General features: G+C 42.2%; 1 protein-coding gene and 1 pseudogene across 1 annotated transcript; one reads left to right on the forward strand and one right to left on the reverse strand.

Annotated features, from left to right (window-relative positions):
* The first annotated feature begins 8,683 nt into the window (after positions 1-8,683).
* On the forward strand, positions 8,684-12,513 carry LOC103629287 (ras-related protein RABD2c). The gene is made up of 8 exons (XM_008650456.4): positions 8,684-8,995; positions 9,085-9,157; positions 9,266-9,313; positions 9,464-9,511; positions 10,435-10,506; positions 10,745-10,900; positions 11,284-11,387; positions 12,171-12,513. The coding sequence occupies exons 1-8, from the start codon at positions 8,976-8,978 to the stop codon at positions 12,265-12,267; spliced, it is 618 nt and encodes a 205-aa protein (XP_008648678.1). The 5' UTR covers positions 8,684-8,975; the 3' UTR covers positions 12,268-12,513.
* Positions 12,514-13,647: 1,134 nt separating this feature from the next.
* Positions 13,648-14,794, reverse strand: LOC111589562 (chaperonin-like RBCX protein 1, chloroplastic; annotated as a pseudogene).
* Positions 14,795-22,262: the final 7,468 nt, after the last annotated feature.

Here is a 22,262-nt window from a genome sequence, read left to right on the forward strand (position 1 = left end):
GTGCCTGCCTGCTCGGCAGAACCGTGCACCATCGCTTGTGTGACGTCTACATTAGAAACATATGTAGTAGTAGAGATTTAAGACTTTTATGCATCTTATGTGCTTACTAACAAATCAGGTAAAGTAGTTGCCAAATATGTTGGGGGGGCAAACACAAGGGGTCAAAGACTTATGTTTGGGTACCCAAGGTGCTTGTTTCTAATGTCAAAGGACCCAAGACCGTTTGGGTACCTAAGAACAAGGCCTAAAATTGTTTTGTAGGTTTATGCATCCGGGGGCTCAAGTTGGATCATCGATAGCGGGTGCACAAACCACATGACAGGGGAGAAGAAGATGTTCTCCTCCTATGAGAAAAACCAAGATCCCCAAAGAGCGATCACATTCGGGGATGGGAATCAAGGTTTGGTCAAAGGATTGGGTAAAATTGCTATATCTCCTGACCATTCTATTTCCAATGTTTTTCTTGTAGATTCTTTAGATTACAATTTGCTTTCTGTTTCTCAATTATGCAAAATGGGCTATAACTGTCTTTTTACTGATATAGGTGTTACTGTCTTTAGAAGAAGTGATGATTCAGTAGCATTTAAGGGAGTGTTAGAGGGTCAGCTATACTTAGTAGATTTTGATAGAGCTGAACTCGACACTTGCTTAATTGCTAAGACTAACATGGGTTGGCTCTGGCACCGCCGACTAGCTCATGTTGGGATGAAGAATCTTCATAAGCTTCTGAAGGGAGAGCACATTTTGGGACTAACCAATGTTCATTTTGAGAAAGACAGGGTTTGTAGCGCATGTCAAGCAGGGAAGCAAGTTGATGTTCATCATCCACACAAGAACATCATGACGACCGACAGGCCGCTCGAGCTACTCCATATGGACCTATTCGGCCCGATTGCTTACATAAGCATCGGCGGGAGTAAGTATTGTCTTGTAATTGTGGATGATTATTCTCGCTTCACTTGGGTGTTCTTTTTGCACGAAAAATCACAAACCCAAGAAACATTAAAGGGATTCTTGAGACGGGCTCAAAATGAGTTCAGCTTAAGGATCAAAAAGATTAGAAGCGACAACGGGACGGAGTTCAAGAACTCACAAATCGAAAGCTTTCTTGAGGAGGAGGGCATCAAGCATGAGTTCTCTTCTCCCTACACACCACAACAAAATGGTGTAGTGGAGAGGAAGAATAGAACTCTATTGGACATGGCAAGAACCATGCTTGATGAGTACAAGACTTCGGATCGGTTTTGGGCCGAGGCGGTCAACACCGCTTGCTACGCCATCAACCGGTTATATCTACATCGAATCCTCAAGAAGACATCTTATGAACTCCTCACCGGTAAAAAGCCTAATGTTTCATATTTTAGAGTCTTTGGTAGCAAATGTTTTATTCTTGTTAAAAGAGGTAGAAAATCTAAATTTGCTCCTAAGGCTGTAGAAGGCTTTTTACTTGGTTATGATTCAAGCACAAGGGCATATACAGTCTTTAACAAGTGCTCTGGACTAGTTGAAGTTTCTTGTGACATTGTGTTTGATGAGACTAACGGCTCTCAAGTAGAGCAAGTTGATCTTGATGAGCTAGATGATGAAGAGGCTCCGTGCGTCGCGCTAAGGAACATGTCCATTGGGGATGTGTGTCCTAAGGAATCTGAAGAACCTCCACATGCACAAGATCAACCATCTTCCTCAATGCAAGTATCTCCACCAACTCAAGATGAGGATCAAGCTCAAGATGATGATGATGAAGATCAAGAGGAGCCACCTCAAAAGGAAGACAATGATCAAGGGGGAGATGCTAATGATCAAGACAAGGAAGATGATAAGAGTCCAAGACCGCCACACCCAAGAGTCCACCAAGCAATCCAACAAGATCACCCCGTGAACACCATCCTCGGTGATATTCAAAAGGGGGTAACCACTTGATCTCGTGTTGCTCATTTTTGTGAACATTACTCTTTTGTTTCCTCTATTGAGCCACATAGGGTAGAGGAAGCACTTCAAGATTCGGATTGGGTGCTAGCGATGCAAGAGGAGCTCAACAACTTCACAAGGAATGAGGTATGGCATTTAGTTCCACGTCCTAACCAAAATGTTGTAGGAACCAAGTGGGTCTTCCACAACAAACAAGATGAGCATGGTGTGGTGACAAGGAACAAAGCCCGACTTGTAGCCAAGGGTTATTCACAAGTCGAAGGTTTGGATTTCGGTGAAACCTATGCACCCGTAGCTAGGCTAGAATCAATTCGTATATTACTTGCCTATGCTACTTACCATGGCTTCAAGTTTTACCAAATGGACGTGAAAAGTGCCTTCCTCAATGGACCAATCAAGGAAGAGGTCTATGTTGAGCAACCTCCCGGCTTTGAAGATAGTGAGTACCCTAACCATGTTTATAAACTCTCTAAGGCGCTTTATGGGCTCAAGCAAGCCCCAAGAGCATGGTATGAATGCCTAAGAGATTTTCTTATCGCTAATGGCTTCAAAGTCGGAAAAGCCGATCCTACTCTCTTTACTAAAACACTTGCAAATGATTTGTTTGTATGCCAAATTTATGTTGATGATACCATATTTGGGTCTACTAACGAATCTAGATGTGAAGAGTTTTGTAGGATCATGACTCAGAAATTCGAGATGTCTATGATGGGGGAGTTGAAGTATTTCTTAGGATTTCAAGTGAAGCAACTCCAAGAGGGCACCTTCATTAGCCAAACGAAGTACATTCAAGACATAATCACAAAGTTTTGGATGAAGGATGCCAAGCCCATCAAGACACCCAAGGGAACCAATGGGCATCTCGACCTCGACACGGGAGGTAAATCCGTAGATCAAAAGGTATATCGGTCGATGATAGGTTCTTTACTCTACTTGTGTGCATCTCGACCGGATATTATGCTTTCTGTATGCATGTGTGCAAGATTCCAAGCCGATCCTAAGGAAGTTCACCTTAGGGCCGTAAAACGAATCTTGAGATATTTAGTTTATACTCCTAAGTTTGGCCTTTGGTACCCCAGGGGATCCACTTTTGATTTAATTGGATATTCCGATGCTGATTGGGTAGGGTGTAAAATTAATAGAAAGAGCACATCGGGGACTTGCCAGTTCTTGGGAAGATCTCTGGTGTCTTGGGCTTCAAAGAAGCAAAATTCTGTCGCTCTTTATACCGCCGAAGCCGAGTACATTGCCGCAGGCCATTGTTGCGCGCAATTGCTCTGGATGAGGCAAACCCTTAGGGACTATGGTTACAAATTAACCAAAGTTCCTCTTCTATGTGATAATGAGAGTGCAATCCGCATGGCGGATAATCCTGTTGAGCATAGCCGCACTAAACACATAGCCATTCGGTATCATTTTTTAAGGGATCACCAACAAAAGGGGGATATCGAGATTGCATATGTTAACACCAAAGAACAATTAGCCGATATCTTTACCAAGCCATTATATGAGCAAACATTTACCAAACTTAGGCATTAGCTAAATATTCTTGATTCTAGGAATTTTGATTGATATTTTGCACACATAGCTCATTTATATACCTTTGATCATATCTCTTTCTTTGCTATGACTAATGTGGTTTTCAAGTGTATTTCAAGCTAAGTCATAGATTGAAAGGAAAATGGAGTCTTCGGTGAAGACAAGGCTCTCCAACTTTGGTACAATCTTCAACTCATACATCGAATTACTCATCCTTCACCATCGCTAAGTCATAGATCGAATTACTCATCCTTCACCATCGCTCCGCACCGCTCTCCAACTTTGGTACAATCTTCACTCATACATTATTTACCATAGGGGGAGACAGTAGTTTGAAAGGCTTATATTTCACTCGCAAGTATCCATTTTTGGCGATTCATGTCAAAGGGGGAGAAAGTATTAGCCCAAAGCAAAAGGACCGCACCACCACCAAGTTCAAAAATGAAGTGTTCTAAATTTTTATTAAAAGAAGGTTTTTTCAATTGGTATCTTATTGTTGATAGAATTTTCAAATTGGTATAACCTCTTTCAAAATTAATATCTAAAACTCTCTTGAACACTAAGAGGAGAATTTCATTAAGGGGGAGTTTTGTTTAGTCAAAGGAAAAGCATTTGAAACAGGGGGAGAAAATTTTAGATCTTAAAAATGCTTCTCAAAATCCTATTCATATACCTTTGACTATTTGCAAAAAGACTTTGAAAAGAATTGCCAAAACTTTGCAAAACAAAACAAGTGGTGCAAGCGTGGTCCAAAATTTCAATAAGAAGAAAGCCATCCATGCATATCTAAAAAGTAGAAATAATTATTGGTTTCATTCCAAGCAACCTTTGCACTTACATTATGCAAACTAGTTCAATTCTGCACTTTTATATTTGCTTTGGTTTGTGTTGGCATCAATCACCAAAAAGGGGGAGATTGAAAGGGAAATAGGCTTACACCTTTTCCTAATTGATTTTGGTGGTTGAATTGCCCAACACAAATAATTGGACTAACTAGTTTGCTCTAGATTATAAGCTTTACAGGTGTCAAAGGTTCAAAACAAACCAATAAAAAGACCAAGAAAGGGTTCAAATAAAAAGAGCAAAAGACAACCGAAGTGTGCCCTGGTCTGGCGCACCGGACTGTCCGGTGTGCCACCGGACAGTGTCCGGTGCACCAGGGAACCAAACTCTCAACTTACCACCTTCGGGAATTCTGGGAGCCGCTCCGCTATAATTCACCAGACTGTCCGGTGTAGCACTGGACTGTCCGGTGTGCCAGCGGAGCAACGACTACTTCGCGCCAACGGTCGTCTGCAGAGAGCAGTTAATGCGCTACAGTGCGCGCAGAAGTCAGAGCAGAGCCAGAAGGCGCACCGGACAGTAAACAGTGACTGTCCAGTGCACCACCGGACTGTCCGGTGGCCCAGAAGACAGAAGCTCCAACGGTCGAACCCTAACTGTCGGGTGACGTGGCTGGCGCACCGGACAGTGTCTGGTGGCGCACCAGACTGTCCGGTGCGCCATGCGACAGCAGCCTCCACCAACGACTCATTTGGTGGTTGGGGCTATAAATACCCCCAACCACCCACCATTCATTGCATCCAAGTTTTTCAGCTTTCACACCTCATACAAGAGCTATAACATTCAATACAAGACACAAACAAGAGATCAAATCCTCTCCCAAGTCCAAACACAATTCCAATCAAATAGTGACTAGTGAGAGAGAGATACTTGTGTTCATTTGAGCTCTTGCGCTTGGATTGCTTTTCTTCTTCTTTATTTCTTGATTCCAACTCAATTGTAACCAAGGCAAGAGACACCAATTGTGTGGTGGTCCTTGTGGAGACTTGGTGTCCCGTTTGATTGAGAAGAGAAGCTCACTCGGTCTAAGTGACCGTTTGAGAGAGGGAAAGGGTTGAAAGAGACCTGGTCTTTGTGACCACCTCAACGGGGAGTAGGTTTGCAAGAACCGAACCTCGGTAAAACAAATCACCGTATCATCCGTTCTTATTCACTTGTTATTTGTTTTCGCCCTCTCTTTCGGACTCGCATTTAATTCTAACGCTAACCCGGCTTGTAGTGTGTGCTTAATTTTGTAAATTTCAGATTCGCCCTATTCACCCCCCTCTAGGCGACTGCGTTGATTAATATAGAGCACATGGTCTCTTTTGCAAAAGTAGACGACCAAAGGGTTATGGGATTTTGTAGACCGTTGGATCGATAGTCTACGGTGCAGATTAGATCGAAGTCTTGATCATTGGATCGGAGATCGACAATAGAGATTTTATGATAGCAGATCGAATTTCCCCCACCAGATTGAATCGAACAGCCCACGACCTCGGTCGAATCGGTACGCGATCGATCCTGTCACAGCCGTCGGATCTAAAAATAACGTTCGAGATTAAAGGATCCCACAATCTGATCTCGGTCAACAGATCCGAGATCAATGACTACGATTTTCGATCACGATGTGGTATTTGAGATTCAATCATGAGCGCTCATCACCAGATCGACGTCCAAGGTCATTTCTCCCCCGCACGTTCTTGTTCACGCTGGAACGGGGCTGCGACATCGTACCCGCGGTGGCAGGCCCACCGGCGAGCGGTGGCTGCTGCGAGGCTATGGATGAGATGAGTCTTTGATTGATGGCTTGAGGTTTGGTGGTATATATTATATAGGCCGGGAGGTGGGTGGTTACATGAAAGATCTAATCTGGTACTTATTTGTTACAACCATATCCTATATATTAGGAACTCTAACAAACTCAACCAAAAATATGTTACATGATAGATCTAATCTGGTACTTAACTGTTACAATCCTATCTTATCTATTAGGAACTCTAACAAACTCGAATCTAGAATAGGTAAGAATGATGCAAGATCCGGCAAGTGGAATAAAAAAATAGGAGGGAAAACATGTGGGTTGTATTCCTTAAGTGGCCAAATAGATAAGTCTTTTATTTGCTATTCTTTTTTTCTATTTTTCTTATTTCTAGATTTAATTATCCCAATTCAAATCTAATTTTAAATTTTGAAACTATATTTATATGCACAACCAAGACACCAACATGAATGCAAATATTTTACACTTATTTACTCCTTATTTATTTTGCTCAAACAAGTATTTGTATGTATGAAATGTAATAAGTATGGAATTCACATAGTTATATAACCCAATAGGAGTAATTTATATAGAATAACTTACTATCCTATTTATTATAGTTTAAGTATATGACCAACATTTTATATTTACTATTTTTAAATTTTAGAGAAGATAGTCTCAATTCATAACTTTGTTATATTACGCTTGAAATTTTAAATATTTAGGGAATTTTCTTAATTAACCAAGATACGACTTTGGAGTGTTACACCTCCCAAGGCTGACACCGACTTTGGCAAGGCGGAGTTCTCTCCCGAGGCTGGGGCTGTGCCTAGACGTCGCATGTCCCATCCGGAGTTGTTGAGATCAGTGACCTGCAGTGGGGGAGCATTGCCTAGTATTCGCGGGTGTGCGTCATCATAGACGATGAAAGTATATGGGACCGCAGTCCCATCGTCCTCTGTTGACTGTGGTGACGTTGGTGGAGCAGGTACTCGTATCAGTCGCATTTAATGCACACGTCTTGTGGTTCTCGAGGACTTTAACCGAGGCCTTCATCCGAGATGCCCTCGGGCGAGGCGGAGATTGCTTTTTGTAAAGGGGTCCCTCGGGCAATTCAAGGATCGAGTGCAGCCTTCACCCGAGAATGGGCTCGGGCGAGGTGTAGTTTTGAGCAGCCGTTGAGCGGGGTCTTGGGCGAATCGTGATTCGACCCTATGTGACCTCGGAGAGCGTGTTTTTTGGTTTTGTGATTTTTCTGGTACTCAAGTGTTAGGTATGCTTAGGGTTATAATCCGGGTACCCCTAATTAGGATACCTGACAAATTGTGTCTTCAAGTTGGGTTATGACTGCACGAACCATCAAGATGATATGTATTCATTTTGTGATTTGGGCATATGGTTTGCTAACTCATCATCTTACAAATGTGATTACAATGTTGGATATGATCATCATCTCGAGTTTCTTGGACATTGTAGTTGGACTGACAATGATGGAGTTGACATGCTCGTTTGTTTCAGCTTTTTTCTAACGAACTTTTCTGAAAGTCTGACTATTAAGAGAATATATTGTGGAGATTATGTGTAGAGTAAGATGAAAGGTTTCATAGTGTTTAGGGTCTACATAGTGTTTAGGGTCTACAAAATGACGGATTTTTACTATCATGACGATTTGGTCGATTCTAAGTTTATGCTGATTTTAGACGGTTTTCACTAAAACAATTCTCACACTTAAACCTGTTCGTTGTGACTTTAATCCACCCACTTCTGTTTTTTCTATAGTATTTTGTCTCTATTAATTGCAGTTGCAGCAGTCCGAACGACTTTAATGTAGCCGCAGCGAAAAGTTAAATGTTTGGAGTTCATAGTAACTTCTTGACGGCTAGAAGCTATAAATAAGCTGAAACAAATACCTAAAGACATGGAAATGAAACATGCAGGATGGAATATCAGTAGAGTGCTAGTCTGGCCCGGAGTGGGCTGGGCCGGTGATCCCCAATTCCTAGTAGTGGGTAGTGGCCAGACTGCAAGCGGCCGACGAGTTTTTTGCTATTATAATATTGATTTTGTGGGGCTTCTCTCCTTTAGTACTCTCAATTTGTTCTTCTCTGTAATAGTATTTATAAGTTAATTTATCCTTCAAAATAGTACTCTAACCTCTTTTAATCATTTTCTTTTTTATTTCTCACCAGTGACTATATTGCATCTCTCTATTTTCTTCTCTCCTTGCTCCTCATCGTCGGCTCGACTCCTCTCTCTTCTCGCATACAAAAAAAAACATTGCAGCAGCACGCCGGCGCTGCTGGATGGTGACCGTGCGGCCAACTGCCACCCCTTGCTACGGTCTAAACCACCAGACAGAAGATAGGAGTGTTGCATCGTCTTTCATTCCTGCGTCTCTGCCTGGATTATTTGTGTTTCTGTTATTTATATAGCTGCGAGGGTAACGATAGGGTCAATTTATGTGCTGAGAAATAAAAAAAGAAAATAAAAATGATTGAAAATGGTTAGAATACTATTTTGAAGGATGAATCAACTTGTAGATACTATTATAGAGAAGACTAAAATGAGAGTACTAAAAGAGAGAAACCTATTGAAATCAGTACTATAATAGCAAATAACTCAGCAGCCGACGCCGAGGTCGTCCCTGTGCCCGTGTGCGGGTGCGGCGGGTCGCGGCGCCACTGCCGTAGCCAGAGCGGCCCTATTAACTTGGCCAACTCGACTCCGCTGACCCGTGACGCGGTGGCCGTGGCGAGTGGAGGAAGAAAAGCTGCCCCACTTTGCTTCGCTTCTCCGCTCCCTGCCTTCTTTCTTTCTTCCGCGATTGTGCTGTGTCCAACTCAAACAACAACAGCAACAACAAAGAAACCTCCCCTTCATCGTATCCAAACTCCACCACCACCATCATCGAATCGAAACCGCCATGACCACCAGCATCGAGTAGTAAGTCCCGCCTTCTCCGCCAGCCAACCCTCTCTCTTCTTTTCTTTGCTGGGCCTGGGATAAATAAACGGTTCCGCCTCCTGATGCAGCGACTATCTCTTCAAGCTGCTCCTCATCGGCGACTCCTCCGTCGGCAAGTCCTGCCTCCTCCTCCGTTTCGCCGTAAGTTTCCCTCCTCATATTTGTTCCTGTAGTTTATTGATTGGGTACGCGACTGCTTCTATTCCTGACAAAAGCAGCTTCCTTTGATTTTGATCCACATATATACAGGACGATTCGTACGTTGACACCTACATCAGTACCATCGGCGTTGATTTCGTCAGTACAAATACATCTCTCTCTCTCTCTCTCTCTTCTTACCATATTGTTCTATCTACTCATTATTCCTGGATCATCTACTAACTGCGACCGGCTGGCCCAATTTTATTAACCCCTCCTTTTGTTCTTGCTAACGGCCTGCTTTTTCAGAAAATCCGCACCATCGACCTCGATGGAAAGACTGTCAAGCTACAGATTGTAAGCTCATCCATTCACCCATTTTTACTTGTGGATTATTGCCGTTGCCATGTGTTGCACTATTGGATTCATTCATGTCCTGCGGTGTCAGGATATGATACTTGGTTTTCTATGTCATACTAGATCATAATTCCATTCAACCAAACACAAGGTTAGGAGGTACGAATATCATAGACCCTTGTATCTGCAACATGGGTTATTTCATCCGAGGACGTTAAGCACATTTCTTTCGAGGAAAAAAAAGAACGCTAGACAGCACAAACCGTAAAAGTTACTGGCACATGGTCAATTGCGTCTATGCATTGTTCAAACACAATTTGGATGTAGCGATTGTTCATATGCAACTCGATGCATTCTGTTGTTCCTTATTATTCTGTGCATAGTTTTTCAAACACAATTTAGATTTGGAATAACACAAGGCCATAATAACAAGGGGATGATGTGTTTGGAGTCCTCAGTGGCACCACCTCCATTCTCGAATATTTGTCGCCCGCTAGTTCATTTTTGAACTAAAACACGACAAATAAAAAAGAACGGAGGAGGTACTTTATTAGCATCAGTAGTCACGCACCAGCAAAATCCCATTATCCTTAATGGACGTATGTTAGGAGCTGATTTGTATGATGATTCGGCTGATCCATACGGTCTGCTTACCTCATATAATTTAAGTATGTTGCATGATTTAGAATAGATAAGTAAGTGTATATGCCAGGTAGCAGATTTCTAAATACTAGTGGTTTACATCAGACAGCTTCGGTACTTAGATTTCTCATGATGGATTGTATCTAGGAATTGGAAGTTGGGGCATTGATTACTAATTATTTGGTGATGCCGATGTGTTAGCTCACACATTGCTTTACAAAATGTACTCATATTTGTTCAGCCACCAGTTGCTGATAATTATATCGGCGTTTCCTGTTCAGTGGGACACAGCAGGCCAGGAAAGGTTCAGGACAATTACGAGCAGCTACTACCGAGGAGCTCATGGAATCATTGTAATTCCTCTTAACTCGTCATTTGCAGCTCGTGCTGATCTCTATTTACACACAATCATTTTCAGATTTTCTGTTTCACTTATTCAGTGTCATACAGTGAACTAGGATCTGGTTGGCTTGAATAGATTTGCAGATCACTCTTTTTAGTTATTAGACTGAAGCAGTTAATTTCCCTTTTTGACCTTACACAATGTGCCAGCCTTGGTATGGACTTAATATTGTACATCGCTCTTTTCAGATCGTGTATGACGTGACAGACATGGAGAGCTTCAATAACATCAAGCAGTGGCTGAGTGAGATTGATAGGTATGCCAGTGACAACGTATGCAAGCTCCTAGTTGGGAACAAGTGTGATTTGGTTGACAGTAAGGTTGTTGACACTGAAAAGGCAAAGGTATCCTTTTGCTTATGCTTCTCTTTAAAACACTAGCCATAATTGTGATGCTGGGACAGCTAACCAAGACAACTTTTGCAAGTCGCAAACAAGAATGAACATGATGAAGGGAAGAATGTAATTTCTGTTTGTTATGAAAGTATAGTGATTTGTTTTTATTCAAAGGCGTGTACGCTTACTGAGGGTGTGTATGGGTGGGTGGATGTGGTGTGAGTGTGTTGTATTCATGCATTCTTCTTGATGCCATGGTACATAACATAGCCCTCTTCCATATTTGAGAAACAAATGAAAGTAATCACCGCGATTCTGTTTTATTCTTGATAGATAATTAGTTGTACATGTTTATATGTTCCTCCTAAACTTAACAATCAAATCAATTGCAGGATTTTGCAGATTCATTAGGAATTCCCTTTATTGAGACAAGCGCAAAGGAATCCATCAACGTGGAGGAAGCTTTCCTGACCATGTCATCAGAAATCAAGAAAAGGTATGGGAAAAATAAAAAAATTTGGAAGCCATTTTGTTCCCATTTTTCTTCTACACTCAGCACTGTAAATTACTGAAGTTTCTGTATGCCACAGAAATGAAAGCTTCATAAAACTCTAGTTATTTGGTACTGCTTAATGCACTCTTTCTTTGGAGGAAACTTATGCACAACTGAGTGCCTGCATATTTCCTTAGGTGAAGTTACGCGAAGGGGCTTTTAGCTGAGTTGGTTAGGTGGTCTGAGCTTCACTTCTCAGACTCCTTGTGGGAGCGAATTTTAGGTTGTGGTTAAAAAAATCTCCTCGTCTAGTCCACGCCAAAGCACAGGTTTAAGGTTTTGTTGACCTGCGTGAGAAAGTCTTCTTCTTAATATAATACCATGGGACGGTCTTATCCTCACATTCGAGTTTTTTAGGTTAAGTTACATTACATTATACATATATGCGAGCCAAACGAATGATAAAGCTTTTCTCACAATTATGTGCCTTTCCTTTCGGGCTACTAGAGCTAGAGGCTTAAGTTTTAAAATTTTGAATTATTGTTTAGGTAAATAATCCAGGACATCCTCCTGACATTAATGTTAGCTGTCCCAAGTGATGTGGGTGGATAGCTGTGTAATTTTTTGTGGCATTATGCTTCTTTTCGGTGCTCTAGTAATATGGAGTGTGCATGCTCCCCATGTGACAGCTGTATCAGTGATATAGCTCCTTTTTGTGCTGTACTGCTGTTCTGCGTTGGTTTTTGGCTGATTGAAATTACTATTGATGCCGTGCTACTGCTGCAGGATGGCAACCCAACCAACGGTGGAGAGGAGACCCACAGTCCATGTTCACATGAAAGGACAGCCAATACAGCAGAAGAGCAGCTGCTGCTCATCATAGTCAGGGCTCATAGGGCACTTAAATTTGGCTAGTGGTTAGATGGACGCCGCAGGATGTTGTTCACTTAAGATTATACTAGTAACATGCCCGTGCGTTACGACGGGAGTAAAAAATAGATACAGATCGACAGACATCACTATGATATACAAAATGCAGACAAGTACATAGCCTCTGTTCATAATCGTTTGTGATGGACGTCAAATACCAAAATCGACTATAGAAAATATTGGATCCTTTTCCCTTTCACAAACTATGTCTTAACAAAGTTTCAAGTCACATGCACTGTATGAGAAAAAATAAGTTACCACAGAAAAAGATGGTACAAGCATTATGCCATTGTAGACCTTATACTCGGACAAGAACATCACAAGAGAAGCAGAACAAAGCTACACGGCCAAGATCCAGAAGTAGACAATCCTCGTCGGGCTTCCACCGGAAAGTTGATCACTATACCAAACTTTTAATTCTCTGTATCATCATTATCCTCTTCCACTTGATCGACAACACGAGCATCCAACGTTACGCTCGCTGCCTAGACCAGCAGCTTTGCACCTTCTTGAATCAAGCCCTGCAGGCTGCAACTCCCTTTTGCTCAAACCTGCCCATGAAATCATCAGAGCGCTCGCATGGCAGATAATTCCATTAGGTGATTTCATTATAATATTCTCAAAGCACATTCTATTCCTTGATTTCTAGATGGCCCAACATATGGCCGAAACGGCCACGATATGAACATGTTTGGTTTGTGGCACAAGCTTCTGCAACCACAACCAGTACTGGTTCACATCAGAAATGTATGGTCCGGTTGCATTTTGGATACTATAGACTTGAATGCTTAATGGCCTATAGCTGAGAAAATGTTTAAACTGGTACAATTCTGAATTCAAATAACATATGTGCTTTTATACAACCACCTAAGTCTAGTACACTATCACAGAACTCCATAAGTAGCACCTTGAATGAACTTAGAACATGCTAAAATGCACAGATATGATTATCAAATTTCCTAGGCAAAAGTACATCAATTACCTAAAAAGAAATGAAAGTCATAATATCATTGTCACATCAAAGCTATATTCTCATATCAAAATTATCTGATACCGTAATCTCTAATCCAAAAATATAAACAAAAAATGAATGCTTGAAAATCATAATTACAAATATTCAAGCTTAAGCAACTTCTCAATGGCAGCTGGCAATGGACTACCAAGATATCTGTTTGAGCCAGATCTCTGCAAAGCAATGCTCAGAAAGTGAGTGATTGAGTCGTAGTGTAAACTGTGAAACATAGAAGCATCTTTCAAAAGAAAAAGTTACATTATGGCGATACTAACAAGATCCTTAGCTTAGTCAGACTTCCTATATCATCACTCAGACGTTTTAGTTTTTGTCTTCAATGTGGCTAACCTCCACGACATAATCCCTCATGAGCTTTGTATTGGCCTCATCAACAATCTGTAGACAGTGGAAGACAACAGAGCATAACAAATTGCGACACTAAACAATGTTGTTTTTTTCTAAAAAATTACTGGATGTGATCTGTCTTTTGGAGATAATTGACACGATTTTACTGAGCAACAAATAGTAGATGGGGCAGAAGATTAATAACTCAACCTTGAATGATAATTTCTTCAAATTGTTCCGCTAAAATTCGTTCTTCACATATGCAGATTGGACCTACAGTCGCACTAATACATCACCCAACCCCTGTTAGGGTTAGGGTTTCCCATTCTAACTCATTTGAATCCCTTCCAAACATAGGCAGTGAAAACTAAGTTGAATTAGAATATGGCACCAGTTACGAATGCTCTCTTATCAGTATGCACCTCTAGAATCCTCATGGTTGTTTGCTTCCAGGACGAGACGAGAGATGAAACCACATATGCCTCAGTAATTTCATACGTTGTTTCACCAAAGGATCGAAGCCAGTAAAACAGCATGCGGTTCAAGAACTGGACTTACCGAGTCCCTTGAGCCTTGGAGACTCGTGTATCATCTTTTCGTAGAAAATCTCAGTGTAATTCATAGAGGTACCGGTGATGAACTCATTCAGCTTGAATTAAGCTTCCCTATTGTAACTTTTATTGATGATCCAAATAAACGAGTGAAAAAGTAATCAAAGTACCATTTGAAGTCCCTTTGGCGATCACTTGGGACATGAAATCTCAAATTAATTTTAGTATACAAATTAATTTTCAGAATAAAGAATGCCAACCTCAAGCTGAGCAAGGACAATGCGGACATCGATGTAGTTAAAGAAGTGGCTTGAGGTTGATCGTTGCCTTCTGCTCCAGTGAATCCTCCCCAAAGACTGAATGATCACCAACCACAACCATAATATATAAGTGCGGTGACTATGCAGTGCAGTTGCTGAATGGATCAAGGAGGAGCAAAGTAGATGTAGATGGAGAGTCGAGAAGCGAACGGCTAGGTACCGAGAACGTACATCTTGTTGCACCTCCACGGGGAGGAGGACGCGCCCAACCTAGGCACCTTTGAGCGGAAGGACGGCGACACTGCACTCCATGACCAAGAAGCGCACGCTCACTCTGCTCTAGCGCTCTTCACTGATGCAACGTGGACCTGAAAGTATGCCAGATAGGCGTCGCTTGGATATAAAGTCAAAAATGGCGTAGGAGATATTTGTCGGGTACCGGGTCTGTTCCTACATATACAGTACATAGCTTCTTCTAACCTAAAATGCACAATAAGGATTCATTTACCTTGAACGCGACCTGCTTGTTTGTCTTGTTCGTCAGCGGTAGCGTGCAGGAGATCTACTTATTTAATTCGACTACAGGATTTAGAGAAGAAATCAGGAAACTAAAGAACAATATAGGATGACCACAAATTACCTCAAAATGATTAGAAAACACATAGCAAATATTGAATTGAACTCCAAAAAGGATAAAAAACGATGAACCCGAGAAACAGCCAATAGAGAATTATCGAATGAGCGCTCGACACAGTGCATTAAATTTTCCATGAATACCTGCGAAGCTATGGTGGGTGCTCAAAAAATTCAAGGAAATCAATAGAATCATTGAGGAAGGAAATATAACAAAAATAAAAACACATACATGGGAATAGGAGCTCGATGGGGTCGAACTCGAGCAGCTCCACTGGCTCGGTGCTCATCCTGGAACAAAAACTCCTGCCATTCAAAATTCGCGATGCTGGGAGTGGCGAGGTGGGGAACTGGGGATTTGGAATTTTGATGCCTCCCCTCCGCTCATTTTCTGTTTTTCTGACTATCTATATTCCTGAAGCATTGGAGCAGAGGACGAAGCAGAGGAAAATGAAGGGTTGAAATCAAAGGAAAAAATCGGGATTTTGGAAGGGGCTCATGAAGTACCTCATGTTGCCGGTGTGCCCATGGTCCCGTCCCCGGTGTCGGTGGTCGTCGATGCCACTTTGCAGGTCCACGACGAGCGTCGTCCTCGGTAACGCCACTGTCACTTTTTGGCGACCTTGTTATATTCTCCAATCATCAGGCATCCTTTGCTCTTTGGGGCTATCGCAACATCTGGGCTCATACCCTATAAGAAAAAAGAGCAGGTAATCATAGGAGTGCAAAAAAGCAAAACTTCAAAACAAGATTTTTAATGTGCAAAAAATGATGAGAAAAAAATTGGCTATTATTTTTTCCCTTGTTTGGGACAACTCGAGTTGAAATTGAAACCCACTAATGAATTTCATGTGTATGACCTGTAACAAAATTATTTATCTATTTTCAGCTGAAGAAAACAATAACCATAACAATGCTTCATCTATCTATATAAAATAGAATCACAAATTTAAGCTGCACGATTTTACTTTGTTGTCAATGCACACAGCACAGCACAGTTCAACTCAGACCTTGAAACTATGCTAACTAAAGAAAAATATAGTGGAACATCATGAACTGTATTTAGTGCATAGCCTTACGTTCGACAGTTATTATTCTTTGATGTTTTCCAGATTGATTTCCAGTTCACATATGCAAATAAACCAATACCTCAGTGGCACCATCATTGGCAGCAAGTAAATGAGCCCTTGCCATTGTATCATCCTTCTCCAGACACACAACACGCTGTAAAACATAGCACGAGGCATAACCGCGTAAGGGGAAAAAAACTGCAAGACTGGTCAAGGTATCCTGGTGATGAGAATGCATTTTGAGAAAAAAAACAAGAACCTCATGAGGGTCATCCATGGTAGCAGTTGATTTGAAGAACAAGTCCAAGCATGAATTCTCCACTACAAAAGACCAGATAGGTTAATTCAATTCAGAAACAAGGAGAGAACAAGAAAGATTGCAACCATCTTATAGAATTCTGTGTGCTGCATATAATCGTTTCAGGTCACCTAAATTGACTTTGGAAGATGCATTTCCAACAGCATGGAGTAGAGCAATAGTTCCACAAGCATTTCCCAATGATTCGATCTATTTTATAAAGTAAACCTGGTCCTGTGTTTCCTGTGTTACACAAGGCATCATGAAACACCATGCACAGTAAAGGGATATGGGCAAGTTGATATAAAACCATCAGAGATTTGGATGATGGAGAAATCAACTGCAAATCATACATGAGGAAAGGGGGAGGCATCTACAAGGAACGCAATTGTTCACCTTTTCTCCAGAAATTAAGAGTTGTTCTGAAGGGTAACTTGCATCCTGCAGTGGAACAATAGTGTATCTCAGTAAAAAAACTGAACTTGCTTACTGAGCTCATAAATATGAAAACAAGTTTTATGTGCATCCCACATTAAGAGAGAAACATTCGTATTTGGACGAGTTGGGTTACATATGCAGCATGGTAAAAATTGTTTAGGCACTAATTGGTCATTACTCAACACTACCAGCAGTCACTACGGTTACTTCATCTGAGGGTTACAAACTTATATTGCACGATCAAACTTATATTGCACGGTCAAATCTGAGGGTCATCTAGAAGTAGATTTCGGCTCTGTAACAAAATAGGTAATCACTTATTAAAAGTAAGGCATTCTGAAGATTATGCTCTAGGTTTTGACTCATAATTTTCAATGACCCTGAAAAGTTTATCTTTCGTAAAGAAATTGTTTTACTACTTTATATAACCTTGTTGCTCCAAATCAGACGATAGCACCTCCATTGTGCCGGGAGAATCCTACAGCTCCAGCAAACCATGAGTCGCAAGGAAGGGAGGTCACTATCATCTAATCTGCCATGCCCATGATAACAAATCAATAAGCCACATGTTTGCAATCAGACTATCGGAGGATGTAGGAGAACTAACCTGCAGACCACGTCTAAGACTTGTTGTGACAACAGGGCGCCTCTTCAGCCCCAACGATCTAGCACCACCGCCACCAGGAGGTCACTATCGTCTGATTTGACATGGAAACAACTTAATAAGTCACTCGCCTCTGAAGCTAAAGAAGACCATGAGTTTATCCATATCAGTCTGTGCACATGTTTGTGATCAGACCATCAGAGGATGTAGAAGAGGACTAACCTGCAGACCGCATGGAAGAAGGATTGTTGTGATAGCACGGTGCATCTACAAGCCCACCGATATGGCACTACCGCTGTTGTGGCAATGTCATGTCTCTACAGCTATCGCCTCACGCCTTTCTTCATGTGGATAGCAACAACATTTGGATCATCTGCAACAAAAGTATTCGACAACCTATAGATTGAAAAAATATGAGCACCACATAGAGGTTTTAAGAAAAAAGTCTTATGGTGAATTGGACTTCCCCTGACGTGTCGTCATCTATTAGCCTGATTGGATCGGCCCTTTCCTGCTGCCGCGATCTCGTTAGTTGCCACCGATGTGGCGGCCATAGCACAGAACAACATCCTATTGGCGGGGATGATGCCCTTGAGCGCTCTCTGGTTCTCCATCTCTGCACCAAGCACGAAACAAAACATACTGACATTAAACCATTTTAGACACTAATCAGTTATAAAGAGAACTCAGTAGTTACAAATGTCCAGACGTGGCGAGGTATTAGACAGGAATAAGAACATGCAGATTGCTCATGGTCTTATATTTAAAAAATTGAGGTAGTTTCAGAGTTAAGGCAGTAAAGGTACCTTCGGGTCTTGCACCACAAGAGCTGCCCTGTCACAAGTCAGCTCTGCAGCTCGTAGCCATCTATATAGCTGCTCTTCCAGAAAGCCAGCAACCATGTCGAAACCTGATAAAAGTGCATGTACTTACCATGAGATGTAGTTCAAATGAAGTGTATTTAGGTACATAGCCCACCAATCTAATGAGATTTCAAGTAGTCAGATGGTTTACCAGGGACAGTGTATGCTCCCATTGTGAGTATATTGGCAAAAGTGAGCCAAACACCATGATCGCACTTGAGGTGACCCAACTCATGAGCAAAAACAGCCTAATTGAAACAAATCCAATATGATGAGTAATCAATGCATTCAGGCAGTAGGTAAGCAAATAATAATTCTTGTTTTGATTGTTCATCTAGGCAATACTAGCCGATGAGTTTGTTTAGAGTAAACAACAGTACCTGCAATTCCCTTGGAGTAAGCAGCTCCACAAGGCTTGTGTGAACGACAATGAATGGTTTTTTGCCGTTGATTGCTAAGGTGTAGGCATTTGGAACATGATTCTGCCTTATGTACAAGTCAGGAGCTTCGGTGTTCAAGAGCTGCAAACATATAAGAAAACGATATGCAACATCAAAGAGCCAACTATGTCCATACACTCCAATCTATATCAGAACAGAACCCTTAAGTCTTAAACCAATAAGTGCCTAACAATCGAATAGGCCGCAACTCCCAATGAAGTGGTCCAACAGTCATATCGAATGTACCAAAACAGCATAACAAATGAGCACCTACAGTTAGTGAAATGATCTTAGTTTGTTTTGTTAGTTTAAATATTTTCAAAATTAAGAGAAAATAGTAGTGTTAAGTTGTAAGTGTTCAGAATTGATAGTATAACTGAAAGTCTGGAAAAAAATCAACAGTGAAGTATCTCAGACTAAGTGTCTTTATATTTCACATGCCAAGTAGGTTACAAAAAAATAATTTAACATTTAGTTTTTATAAATCGCTTCACCATTACAATGGGATCGAGACCTTTGAGATCTTGATAGTGATCGTCTTGTGTTCTTCCGTTCATGTACCTACCACTACATCAATGAAAGCACAAATTTATTTCTTTTTAGTTTTTCAAGTATAAGTTTACAAAATGTTCAGATCTGAACCAATAGAGTATAGTATAATAAACATTTGTAGAACAAGCCTCACAAGCAAAATAAAAAATGACAATCCAAAAAAAAGTCAAGTGTCCGTGCGGTTTTTAGGGCTCGATTAATTAGGAATTTCATGGCAAGGAACTTAAAGATGTGGTTTTTGATGACCTGGAGAACATAAACCAAAGATATGACATTAACTACTACACATTATCAAAGTATAACCCCTTGTTAAGGCTACAACAACACCACAATACACACACGTACATGATAAGGCAGTACATAACACATTATATGTCTAAAGTTTGGGTCACTTGTCCTCTATTCACGATAAGAAAGTACAAAACACATAATATGTCTAAGTTTGGGTCACTTATCCTCGATTCACCATATCATCTAACTATGGAAAGAAAAAGAGCAACCAATCACACATCCATACATGAGAACAACTTTAATATGCTATTGTTTTTTAACCATGGGAAATCTTTTTGGTATATATGAGCTGAAACATCCATCGAAAAAGGACAATAAACCTGCAGATACTTCTACTGACAAGACTGTCACAAGTATGTTTCTGTTTTTTATAGATAAATATAAATTAATAGCTGGAAGGTCGGCATCATCCAAGCAGTCCATTATGGCATAGCAAAAGAGCATATGGGCTTCAATGACAAAAAAATACAAGTGCCAAGAAGTATCTCAAAATCTCGTGTGAAATTAGAGCACGGTAGCCTATGCAAACATAAGTACAAATAGAGTTCTGAACTGAAATCAATAAATGCATCATCAAATGCAAAAGAAAAATGGTTCCTAAAACATCAAGACAATTCTGAAAATTGCCCCAAGGGAGGATATGCCACTCTGTGCTATCTATGCGGTCGCTTTTGATCCATCAAAATCATGTGACTGACGATGATACCTGAACAAAGCCACAAAAATGATAGGATTCCGGATATTGTTACCGGCGGGCCGGGCTGCTCGCTGCGACGAGGCCCGTGTATAATCCATGCAGTAGATGCAGTTGAAAAGGGTCAGCTTCAGCTAGTAGCTCACAGTAAAAAACAGGACCGAGGCCACATCTCGATCTCGTCATGGTTTGCTCACTCAGAAAACCTATTATGTTTCAGTCAATATAGAGGGATTCTTGGGCCCAAGAACAGGTTGCATAAAGTTTACTTTCGTTCATTCCTTCATTCACCGCCATTATTAAGCAATAATCCTGCTGCACGAGGTCAACAAAAGCAGTTTCGTTTCGTATGCACCATCTATGGCGATATTAGTACTAAGGGCATGTACGAGAGGTAAGGAATGAGGGCAGGCATAGCTCACCACTTTTTTTGGAAGGGGAGCTCGCCGGAGGGGATGAAGAAGCCTCGTCGATGGTACTACCTCGCAGACCTGCAAAGAGAGAGAAGAGGTGAGGAACTAAAGGCAGAGAGGATCCATGCGGCTAGTGGAGGGACAACTCTAGTTTCCATGTCGACGGTGATGGTGGCCATCTCCATCCCTAGCACCCACTCTCCTGCTCCTGGTGATCTGGTTCACCGTTGTGCACCTCGCCGTATTCCCCCTGTGCTTCCAGGGATCGTCCATGTGCGCGTCGACGTCCACGGGTCCGTGGAGAACAACCGCGCGTGCGGCCGCACCGTCCCCAACAACAGGAGAAGGAAAGGCGAGGTGCGCACGTGAAGAGCTCCTGCGTCGAGCGCAGTGGATCCATGGAGGAGGGCGACACGTGTGAAGAGCTCCTGCGCCGAGCGCAGTGGATCCATGGAGGAGGGCGACGACGGGCGGGCAGAGGGGACGAGAAGAGTGGATCCTGCACCGTGCACCGTGGATTCGCGGGAGGAGGACGGCGGGGGGCGGACGAGCGGGCGGGTGGGGGTGCCTCCTCCACGTTGCGCGCAGTCGCTACCCACACGCGTGAAGAGCTCCTGTGCCGAGCGCAGTGGATCCATGGAGGTGGGCGACGACGGGCGGGCGGAGGGGACGAGAAGAGTGGATCCTGCACCGTGCACCGTGGATCCGCGGGAGGAGGACGGCGGGGGGCGGACGAGCGGGCGGGTGGGGGTGCCTCCTCCACGTCGCGCACAGTCGCTACCTCCCGCCACAAGCAGAGCTAGGGTTTCGGCTGGGAGTCCATGGAGGGGCGGTGCAGATGAGGCGGGCGGTTGGTGCGGGGTGGGGAGGGGGAGGGGGCGGGCACGACTGGATCTTGTGTGGACAGTGAAGGGGCGCTTGCGGCTGGATGGCATAGACAATAGAAACGAACGGTCCAGATAGATGGGAGGCAGAACGACAGAACGAGGGGAGGCAGACTACTATTGCTTACTTAATAAGTAGTACAGATTTGCGTCCCAAAAAGCACCAGAGTGATTCGATATAGTTTGCAACCCACACTCTACTCACCACTAAACATTCCTCCATTCCAGTCATCCAGGTAATACATATTACCTTGTTAAGAAGGCTCAAAGTGTTGTCTCATTTGTCTGCGTGTGGACAAAAACGCTTCATGTAACGAGAGATATATTAAGCAACATCCTCGCTTGACCTGGATCACCAAACAAAAATTCTCAGCGGACAACTGATGACATAGAAAAATGTGTATCTCTAATAAATCTGTGAAAATGTAAGAACCTAAGAGAGAATAATGGGAGCCGATAGAGAGTATGAACTACAAAGCTACAAGTACAAACTTTGCCCAAAATCTGAATCCAGGAACCCTAGACCTCAGAAGAGGAAGAAATCACCTCAACCGACCATAAACTAAATGAAATAGCACGCTGACACAGGTAGAAGAGGAA

Source organism: Zea mays, chromosome 6, assembly GCF_902167145.1.
Source record: "Zea mays cultivar B73 chromosome 6, Zm-B73-REFERENCE-NAM-5.0, whole genome shotgun sequence".
NCBI lineage: Eukaryota > Viridiplantae > Streptophyta > Magnoliopsida > Poales > Poaceae > Zea > Zea mays.